This window comes from Perna viridis, chromosome 13, assembly GCF_037379345.1.
Source record: "Perna viridis isolate PV_CMFRI_1.1 ecotype Kerala chromosome 13, ASM3737934v1, whole genome shotgun sequence".
Lineage (NCBI taxonomy): Eukaryota > Metazoa > Mollusca > Bivalvia > Mytilida > Mytilidae > Perna > Perna viridis.
The window spans coordinates 17,459,627-17,470,973 of NC_142457.1; the positions used below are offsets into that span (position 1 = coordinate 17,459,627).

Here is an 11,347-nt window from a genome sequence, read left to right on the forward strand (position 1 = left end):
ATGAATTCTTATTTGTTCAAAACAGAAAATTTCCAAAATAGGCTAATATATTTTTTATAATAAAACATGCTATTGATTTATCCTTATTTTCAATAGCATGTAGCAATCTTGCAAAATACAAAATTAAAGGCCATTCCCATATATGATACACTATTTACCTATATAAAATATATATCAAGGACTTTCACTCAGTCCTCGGTCAATATAATTGGAACAGGTCCATATATCACGTATTGACTTCGTTAAAAATTCATAATTAATAAACACATAATGTATGCATGTGTAGGAATTAATTCATGACTGTACTTGGTATATTTAATGCATTTCTGGTCCTGTCCGGGGCTTCCTTCAATACAGGTATATGTTTTATGTCATGTGTTGTGTATCTTTTGTATACATTCCCCTCGCTGCATGGGACCTTTATGAACAATAAAATATATTCTTATTCTTAATTCAATTCTTAAAGTATGTAAAATGACACTCGTTCATATGTGCATATTAACCATTCGAATTCATTTACTCGTACGTGTATGAATATTCGGTTTTTTTTTTAATGTAAAACAAGTAACTATGTTAAAACACAACTTACTTTATGTACATGTATGTGTTATTTGTGATGATGATTGGGTTTTTTTACGGTCTTGACTATCCTTACGGATCTCGCACGACCACCCCTTACGGGAATTCTGTTAGTAGATGTCGTTTAGTAGTTGGAGGTAGTCATTCCGCAACTATACGTTGTACATGTACCAGAAATTGTCCTCACTACGGAGACTTCTTGTATAGCGCTAGACTTTTTACGATTAGGCTTCTGGAACAGGGTTATGTTGCTACAAGATTGAAGTCATCACTATAGAAATTTTATGGTCGTCACCATGAGCTATTGGATCGTTATGGTGTTTCCATCTGCACCATGAAAAATGATTTGTTCAATGTGTCATAGTTTTCCACTTTGCACTTGACTTTTTCTGAACAACTCGACAATTGTTTCTAGAAAAGCAGAAAATCTTGGTTCCACTGTTTATTCCTGCATGCAAAATGTCTTTGTGTTAAGTTAAGGAAAAGACTTTCTTATCTGAATAAAATAAATACTTGTAATGATTCTTTTCGAAATCTGATCCTCGTTTTCTATTGGTCCGAACTATCTTGGTCCGAGTTGTCGTGTAACTTTCTTCTATATATTTTTCACACGTTTCACTCCCTTTTATTATTATACCCTTGTTTTTTGGTTTTTTTTCGCCATGTCGAATATGTGTGATCTAGATTTGTTGCCACCTGCAGATAAAAGAAAGAGACTTTCCGAGCCAGTTGAATATTTCCCAACTAATTTATCTGATTGGACTAAGTCTGAACTTGGCATAGTAGGGTTATGTTATGAAGAGGAACCCGTCAAAGATCTCGAGGTTTTGCTGAATATAACAGTCTCCTATGACTCAAGAATACCTCCATTGTCCAAAAAACTTCAGCCAATTATAAAAGTGTTAGAATATTTATTAGATTTCAGTGTACATGAATATCAAGAGAGAGTTCAAAAAGATATTGACAAAGTTACAAGATTTAAGGAGGATGTTTACAACATCAGAACATCACTCACCAGGGGAAAGGAAACTTCCTTTGAATCTGTAAGACATTTATTTCCTGAAGACTTATCTGGAGATGAAACATTTCTTAGAAGGTAATTGTTCAATTTGAAGTAAAATAAAGTCAACTGACAGGTAATTTTTCAAGAAATTCCAAAGCTTCATTGTGAGCAGGTATGTATGTACATGTACAAATGTATGTGTCAAGTCATCCAGATCTCCAAAAGCAGAGAAATGGTAAACAACCAGTGAAATCCACTAAGTCTTGAGTTTTTCTAGGCTGGTGTATGAGTACGAACAGATTGCAACGATAATTTGACATAAGGGCATAAATTTGGCTTCAAAATCAAAGTCTACATGTACCTGAACAAAATTGTATTATTTTTCTCCAACTCTTTAATGTGTTTCATTGTTTATTCAATTAGTTTATGGTAATCATATGAACATGTACCGTCATATATGCCCTTCCAACTTGACTGAAATGGAAGAAAATCTTTTAAAAATTCTAGGAACTCCAGCATTTGTGAAGTTGTTCACTCTTTAAACAATTGCTGCATGCATATTCACTCTCATGCTTCTTAAATTTTGTGTTTAATTGTCAGTTACAACTCATGATATCTTGAGTGAATGAATGTGTGGCCACTTTGGTTCCACTCAAAAACCATCTTAAAAATTGCAGAAAGTTTAAAGTTTTTGTTTTTGTAACAGTTACATACATACATGTACAATTTACATGTATGTATGCTGTTATTTATGGAATAACATGGTAAATCTCCTTCAAAAAAGCTTGTATTCAGTGTTTGCAACCATTTTACTTTACCACTACTACCTAGAAATCAGCTTTAATCAATTTTTTAAATATGCAGAAATTATGAGGCCAAAAGGGGTCCTTACGGAACTTTCTCCTTTGTATCATGAAAGTTTATTCTATAATTTTGCATGTGCTATTACTTAAGGTATTAATCCCTTATCTCTAGTCAAAATAGTTCATCCATTCCTTGAAACTTGTTTTTTTTTCCATTTATGAATTAACATACATGTAGCTTGGCAAATAAATTGATTGTATGGACTATTACACTAATAATCACTCCCCTGATGTACATACATGTACATGTACATCTGTACATGTAGGTACAGGTTATTTGTTTTTTTACACTTTTTCAAATCCGGGAATTGGCTGTCTTCCTGCCTAAATTACTTCTTTTATAACTTTGTGTTTATTTCAGAGGAATAGAAAATAATCTCATCAAGATTTGAGGAGCTACTCAATAATACTTATTCACATGTATGTTACTGAATGATTCTTAATTATTATTTTTCAGTATGTTCGAAGCTATCAAATGGAATTATGTCTATGGTTTTGGAGAAAAGTTGGTATACTTTATGCTTGAGAGTCGTAAAGGAACTACAAATGAAAAAACATACAGACAGTTGTACAGAGATTTTTTTACCACTTGTGGATTGAATTTGATGTAAGACCAGTTGTTCTTCTAGAAATGAAATACATGTACATATACACTACTGTCAACCAAAATTTTAATTTCTCCACTCTTCACAGTGGAGTCACTTGTGTCCTCCAATGTAACTCTGCCAAGGTAAAAACCAGGATAAAAGTGCTCTGTTTCAATTGTTTTTATTATTTTTTTTTCCTTTACTGAAATGTTATTAAACTACTAGAACCATCAAATATACCTTAGTATAATGACAGGAAAAGTCAATTACAGACAATTTTTGAAATGGTGCTTCACTCAGAGTATCTCCACTGGGGAGAGTGGAGAAATTAAAATTTGTGTTGACAGTAGTGTATGTAGTTCACTATACTAGTATGTATAGAATAATGCATATAGAAGTTCACATGGATGCCTGTCTTTGTAATGCATGTTGCAAATACATTAACGTATATAGATGTACTTGCATCATCACCATTACAACTATGCTCCTTCTGTTATATGTATGATTTTTGGTTTAAGGCTGTCTGTATGCTTCCATGCTTGCTACATGGTACATACATGTACAATGATAAAGATGTACACTCCTTGAGACATTAAGGTTTTTGGCACGCACGATCCTAAACGCACGCTAAACACTCACCAAACGCACCATAAACAAATGCTCCTATCATGTGTTTAAACGAACGCTCCCAGCTTGCGTTTAACAGATGTGTAAACACACGATAAACAATGCATGAACCCTACAATGGGAAACGTGAACATTTCAAGGAATGTACAATGTACATAGATGTATGTACATATACATTAATGGCTTCTTTTCAAATAGTAATTTTATGGGAGCTGAAAGCCCTTTTGAGTAGGTGCGGACTGGGATGAGAATCTACAAATTAACTTGATGTGGCCTAATTGAATTTATTTTTCTTTCAGGGATGGGGAATCTAAGAAGAAGAAAATGAAGATTGGAAAATTAGATATCAGCTCAAACCCAGATTTTAGATGTTGTGATGGAGAAATTACTGAACTTGACATGAAAACTGTTATAATATTTGGAGAGGTAGGCTTTTTTTTAAATGGAATGTCCAAAAGTATTGATACCTAAGAGTTATGAAAGTACTTAAAGTGTAAGTTTGCGATTTTTTAAAAAATTTTGCATATGCATTTGGAACACTATACTGACCAATAAAAACCAAGTTTTACATCTCAAATATTTATAATAAGTCTAGAATTGGCATCGAAATATCAGAACCTTTACCATGTTAACATTGAAATAAAAATTATTGGGCGTAATTCTTTGATAATTAACAGGAAATTTCACAGAATAAAAGGACAAACTGCAAGAAAGTCTCCTTTCGACTTTTCTCACCAATACACCCATTAAAAATTACGAGCAAACAAGTCCCAGTTTGGGGGTTGATCACATATTTGTATATACATATAAGGGTGGTCACGAGGTGAATGTGCTTCTGAAAAAAACTCACACGATACATTTAAAAAACCAATATCAAGGAGCAGGGCTTTAATGACTCTTCTGCGTCTTGATGGTATATGAGAGTCTTCAACAATGAAAACAAAACGTCAATACACTCAAACCAGACCAAGAAGGCCTCATATAGCGTGCACATAAGCAGAATTCTTGATGAAATAAAAATAAAGGTTACTCTCTTACTGCCCACTGGCCATGGAGTGAAGCCTCGGGATAATCAGTAAGAGCACCAGGGTTACAGGTAGAGACTGCTAATCTTGAATTAATCGATCGCTGCAAAAATACGTCATTGACGCAACGCAATTGTCTGGAGCAGTCAGATTGTTTATTGCAAGTGTATTTTAATGGAGTTTGTGTGTCTGGTCATCAAATACAGGACTGTTATTAAGTATGTATCAAAGATAATTTTTTTTTACGATTTTCACATTATATTTGTCAATCGTTAGTACCACGTACTAATCGTCTCAACCGCTGTCTTATTGTGCCGACCGCTTGGATTAAAGCTGAACAAGTCAACGTTTTTGACTCGTGTTACTAGTATAGATTTCGGCTATTGGATTTAGAATTTCAAAAGTACCCCCCCCCCCCCGGACTCCCCTGTTGTGATTTTCAGGGATCCCCGATGAATTTTTGAGGTCAGTGACCTAGTAGCTCTGGTACTAACGTCCTTATTGTCGGCGGAGATCAATGAGCTTAACTTCACCATAATGGGTGAATTTCACACCCAGGTCAGTGATTCTTCCCACACAATTAACAACCGGAATATACAATGTCCCAGATTTGTCTGTGTAACACTGACCTGTCAGTTGTCATCCTGGTTTGCCCACTTTTAATTAATGGTTTAAATAAACATAGTTGGTTGCGTTGTTTTAACAATTGCAGTTTGTTTCTGAAATGTAGGTATAATTTTTACCTATATTTTACCTGTAAAATCTGTTAAAGAATATTATGTTCAACTACTTTATTAATCGGAATATGCATCTCCCTGGATAGAGGCTACAAACACATGTACAAATAGTACACACAATGACTGACAGCGTGTTTCACCGACAAACACGGATTTAAAACTCCGACTTCAGTGTTTGAGAAACAAAAGTCCCTGAGTGTAGTGTATGTAGTTCCTTTTTATCCATTTAAACGTAGTTATTGTTCACTTATTCATTATTCACGTCAAGTTAAGCCTTACTTAAGCAGAATTTGTTAAAGCCCATACAGGGTTCACTTAAGACAGGTTTCACAGTATTTCAGTTGTTCAGACTTTTTGTATCGCGCTCGAACTCTAACAAATAGGCTTTTGGAACAGGGTTATGTTGCTACAAGATTGAAGTCATCACAACAGAAGTTTTATGGTCGTCATCATGAACTCGTGGATCGTTATGGTGTATCCACCTGCACCATGAAAACTGATTTATTCAACGTTTGTCTACCCCGGACTTGACTTTTTATGAACAACTCGGCGGGTGTTTCTAGAAAAGCAGAGGACGCTTACCCTGCACCTGGTCCATTCTCTCAATTTTTAGTGGAGACCGAGTTGCTCATTTGCTTTTGTTACTTCGTATGTATGATTTTAGTTACTTTATATTCTTTGTTGTGTATGTCTGTTTTCCATGTCTGGTCTTTGTCCCAGGATTACATTCTTTTGATTACCGCTATAACCTTGGTTCCCTTGATTACTCTTTCAAGTTTTCTGTATCGTTTTTTCACAATGTTTACAAAATTTACATGTAACAATCACATTTACTCATTATTTAGGTAAAACAGAGGCACTGTGCGTTACCATCTTCTAATTGTTTTAGGATAGAGGATTTGGAACCATACAATATAATTGGACAGCATGGAGGAGAGTTATTACTTGAAGTTAATGATTCTTGCTTTGAGAAGACAGGTGATACTGAGGACAGTGATCAAAGTACTTTAGTGTTTGGAGCTATGTGTGTTGGAACGCAGGTAAGTTACAGTGCATTCAGTAGTGATTCCTGCAACCTTGTAACGGGCAGCATAAGCCAGATTAAAAACAAGAACTTTTTTCTAATTAGAGTTCATGTATGTTTAATTACCTATATAGGAAAAATTGACAGAAAACAGCAATGCATTGATAAACCCATCAAAAAGGGCAGGGCACCCAGGCACAGATTCACATGACTTCTCTATAGCATTGGAAACATTTTATATAATTTACATATTCTTCTATCAAGGCCCTCCCCAACCTGAAATCCTGGATCTGCCCCTAGCCCCTTTTTTTCAAATCTCTGGATCTGCCCCTGCCCACCCAAAAATGGTCTGTAGTACATGTAAATACTTGTAAAGATGATGTTTAGGTGATTGAGTTGGTCCCCCCTTCATAACATTACAAGCTCCTGATGAAATGCCATAAGTAGTTAAATAGACAATGGAGAAAAAGGACTTTTAAAATACATGTAATATCCACCGCCTCCCATGCTAATATACAATGCCTATTGTCATATTATACTGTGTCTGAAGTCAGGGCTGTGTGAAACACTAAACCATGGTCTAAGTGAGATCTGATTAATTTAAACATAGAATCCATAATGGCCCAGTGAGGGCATTCTGTGGGGGGGGGGAACCTCCCATTTGATCCATATAGATACTTTTTTTTCTCAATTTGTGCAATATCTTGAAAAAAAAATGAGAAAATTATACATGTATCTTGGAATCCTACCCCCTTTTGATTTTCCAGAACTTACCTGATTGCTCCTACTATATGCCATGTGGAATTTTGTGCCAACCAGACAGTCTAGTTGATTTGATTATCATCAAAATCTGTAGAAACATGAGATGCACATACTTTAAGGGGTTGCATGAAAACACAAAAGCAGATGAATGTAGGTATTGTTAGTTTACATGTGTTTAAATATCTGCTTTTTGTTATTATCTCCAATGCATAAAATATAAAATTAAAATCAGTTTCTTTAATATTTACTTTATTCTGCAGATTATATTCACTGCTCTTGAAATTAGCAAGAAACATATTGATGCCATGAAAGATATCGAAGGAGGAGTACTGGATGACATTGAAGGCCTGGAAAAATCACCTATATTTTATACCAGACCATATAATCTGTTGAATGCAACAGATAGAGCTGAACTGTACAAGCCATTATTGAGATTAGCATGCTACCAGAAAAAAGATCTGAGAAACTGAAAATCTTGTTTTTCGATTTTTGGCGTCTGGTGTCAATTTTTCAACAATCAATTTTTAAAAGTTGTTTATTTATACACGTAGATGTCTGTTACAATGACATTGGAAAGAAAGTGCTGTGCTAAAATACTTAAGAGTAATCAAGGAAACCAAGATATAAAGCTGCATGCATGTAGCTCAAAAGAAGCTTCTTAAAACAAGAGGCTCACAGGGTCCTGAATTGCTCATCTGGATAATATTTCAAGGGCAATACCTCTAACAAAGAGCTGTCTTTCAAGGGCAATACCTCTGACAAAGAACAATGAACACTTGGTAGGACTTATCATAAGGATCATTTCATCAATTGATAGTTTCATTGCATCGAATATAGTTTTCAAGATATTGACTGAAAACTGCTAAAAACATATTTTTTTGCCTTTCAAGGGCAATAACTCTAACAAGGAGTCGTCCGCCAAGTTTGATCTCCACAAACTTTAGTAGGTCTTATCATAAGGGTCATTTCAGCAATCGAAAGTTTCATTCAGTCTATCATAGTTTTAAGATATTGACTGAAAAACTGTAAAAATACATCATTTTTCACCTTTCAAGAACAATAACTCTTACAAGGAATTGTCTGACAACCTTGATCCCTGAAGACTTTCGTAGGCCTTATAATAAGGATCATATGTGATATATGCGAAAATCTACTGTCTAACACGTATGTTATATTTTCAGTAACAGTGGCCATGTTTATGGACGAATCAGAAATCCCCACATCATTTCTATGTAGGATACCCCAAAGAACATTCATACCAAGTTTGGTTCCAGTTGGTCAAGTAGTGCCAGAGGAGATTTTTGAAAGAAATAACATTGAAAATAGCAAAAAAAAAGTCAAAAGGGCAATAACTCCAACATGACTAAACAGATTAACACGAAAATTTGACCTCAGATAGATCTCATCATGCAGAACACTTTTATCCCAGTCAGAATGTGGTTAAACTTAACAGTTTTGGTGATATATCCGAAAAACTTGTCTGACCCCTATTTTCTATTTTTAGTAACGGCGGCCATGTTTTCGACGGATCGAACATCGAAGCAATAGGACGTTGAAAGATATGTCAATTAAAGCGATTTTTCGACGGGGTAGGGGTACATTTTTTTCCATTTTACCACAAAACCCTAAGTGTTACCGCAAAAGTTTCTTGAAATTCAAAAAAATAAGTTGAATATTCAAGATACATGTACATGTAATAACTTGAAAATTCAGGATAATAAGTTGAAAAATTAAGATAATGACTTGAAAATTCAAGAAAGTTTCTTGAAAGTTCAAGAAAATGACAAGAAAGATAGATTGTAAGATAGATTCTCATAGTTGATAGATAAAATTCGTAGAAATAAGTTCTCTACGACGCCAGAATGAATAACACTCAGTTTATAAGTCAGGCAATTAAGACCTACTTTACTCTTGGTTTGACTCACAAAAAGATTCTATATCTTTTAGCACATGAACATAATATATTTATTAATGAAAGAACTGTAAGGCGAAGGCTTTCAAAAATTGGATTATTCAGACGAAAATGTACATCAAATATGCTCGCAGCAGCCCTATTTACCTGTATTTTACAAGAAACTGAAACTCGGCTATCGTTTTATGCATAGTAAATGTCAGACCATGGGATTTCATATCAACAGAGATACTGTCAGAATTTTCATTGGACTGCTTGACCATGAAGGTGTAAAATGTCTATCAAATTGTAAATTGTCACGGCGGACATGTGTATCATCCGGACCCAATACAATTTGTCATATTTGCGGATATGACAAGTTGAAACCATTCGGGATATGTATACATGGTTGCATGGATATACAATACATATTCTGTATCCTAGCATATCGGAAATATGGATATGAGGCTAAGAAACGGGGGTTTCGCGAGGCTTTGCCGAGCGATTTACCCCCGTTTCGCGCCGAGTAACCCATATTTCCGATATACTAGGACACTGGTTTTGTATTGTGTTTATCCAGCAAATAAAACAAATATTGGTTGAAGTCAATTCTATGTAAAATCGCTTTTTACGTGGTTTACAAAAAGGACCCGTATTGCGTCTCTAACGACACAGCGTGAAGTAATATCTTAGCGACAGTGTGGGTATGCAAATCTGTACGAGTCTGCCAATTCATTTTAAAATGATACATTCGGGAGAAAATGCTTTCTGTATTTGTAAACTAAATATTTTTATGAATGTAAATGACTTGAAAAGTACTTTGAAAAAATATTTTCTTTGTAATTCCATGCCGAAAAATGATTCTTGTACAACTCTACGGTTGCGGGGCTGAGTTATTTCTTTTTTGCGTAACCGGCGACGCACCTTTCTGAAGCACATGTTGACAATGGGCGCTAAAATGAGTTCATAAATTTATGATTTATTTTGAACTTTATATCGTGAAAACCATACATCACAATAATATAATGAAAAAGGTAACTGTTTTACGCCTGGATAAAAAAAATGTCAAGTCTTGTCAAACGCTTTTACTGTATCATGACGTCACGAAACAAGTCATTCATGCATGGAATTCGACGGTGGATGCATGTAAACACTAAAATTATGGAAATTCAATGTCGAAGACCACTCCATGTTAAATTTCGATGCAGGCTCCGTTTCACCGTCAGAAGACATTTTTGGACGACTACCGGTCGTCTGCAGTGGAATGCGGAACGAGAAGGATAGACCAGCATAGGGTTATACAAAATAACACAAAAAATAATCAGACATCATTTATTTATACATCACATAAGAACAAGTCACGATTTCAATATTCAAACTTTTTATTTCCAATGAGAATAATTATTACGTGCAGAAAACGTACAAAATGTATGGCTGATTTTCTAAGCGACATCGACACGGAGGCCGCCATATTGTTAACAGTTTCCAAGGCAAAAAGTAGTTCCCACGTTATTATAAAAATACCACCCAATATAGACTTACAATATTGGACAGGCAATATTGGCAGAAAATGCGTCCTTTGCAGGATAAATGACAAAGGAACCATATCTGGCTTGAGGCCTGGACCACAAACATTGACCCTCGAGTAATTGGTAGATACTACCTTGAAGCTGTAACAAAATTATTTGGTTGTCAGTAGATTCTCAGGCGCAAACAGTTTTCTAGTCCGAATAAGGGTAACAAACAATAGAACGAAGCTTGGTGTAGTGTGCTAAGGAAACAGAGGACCCAGTTTTGGATTGATGAATTTTACCAAATTAAAGACGATGGTTACTTTACCGGGTACTTAATTGATAAAGGCATTATACAGTTCTGCGTTCTTCCAAAAATTCAGGTTTGTGATATAAATATTAAACTGAGTGGAAATGGTAGCTTGACATAATTGCAATCAATTAAGCGGGAGAAAAGAGAGTGGCTCAGTGAAGACTGCCACTTGTTCTCCCCAAAACCATGAAAAATAACGGAGCTGTCAATTGATTTAATCATGAATATACCTTTCGACCTGTTATTTGCGTTAATCATATTCATCGTCTTGCACTGCGGTCAATTGCGTTTCTCCTCTCGAGAAACTCCATATGGCTTCAACTTGCACCGTGTCAAAGCAATGGAATGATTTAATGCCGTACTCAGTTTTTTTCAATTTTTCATACTTAGTTGTCCGTATATATTTTTCAAGAAAACTTAAAAAA

General features: G+C 35.0%; 1 protein-coding gene across 1 annotated transcript; it reads left to right on the plus strand.

Annotated features, from left to right (window-relative positions):
• The first annotated feature begins 1,187 nt into the window (after positions 1-1,187).
• On the plus strand, positions 1,188-7,680 carry LOC148599785 (uncharacterized). The gene is made up of 5 exons (XM_088558543.1): positions 1,188-1,675; positions 2,903-3,052; positions 3,959-4,085; positions 6,267-6,461; positions 7,468-7,680. The coding sequence occupies exons 1-5, from the start codon at positions 1,242-1,244 to the stop codon at positions 7,675-7,677; spliced, it is 1,116 nt and encodes a 371-aa protein (XP_088414669.1). The 5' UTR covers positions 1,188-1,241; the 3' UTR covers positions 7,678-7,680.
• The last annotated feature ends 3,667 nt before the right edge of the window (positions 7,681-11,347 follow it).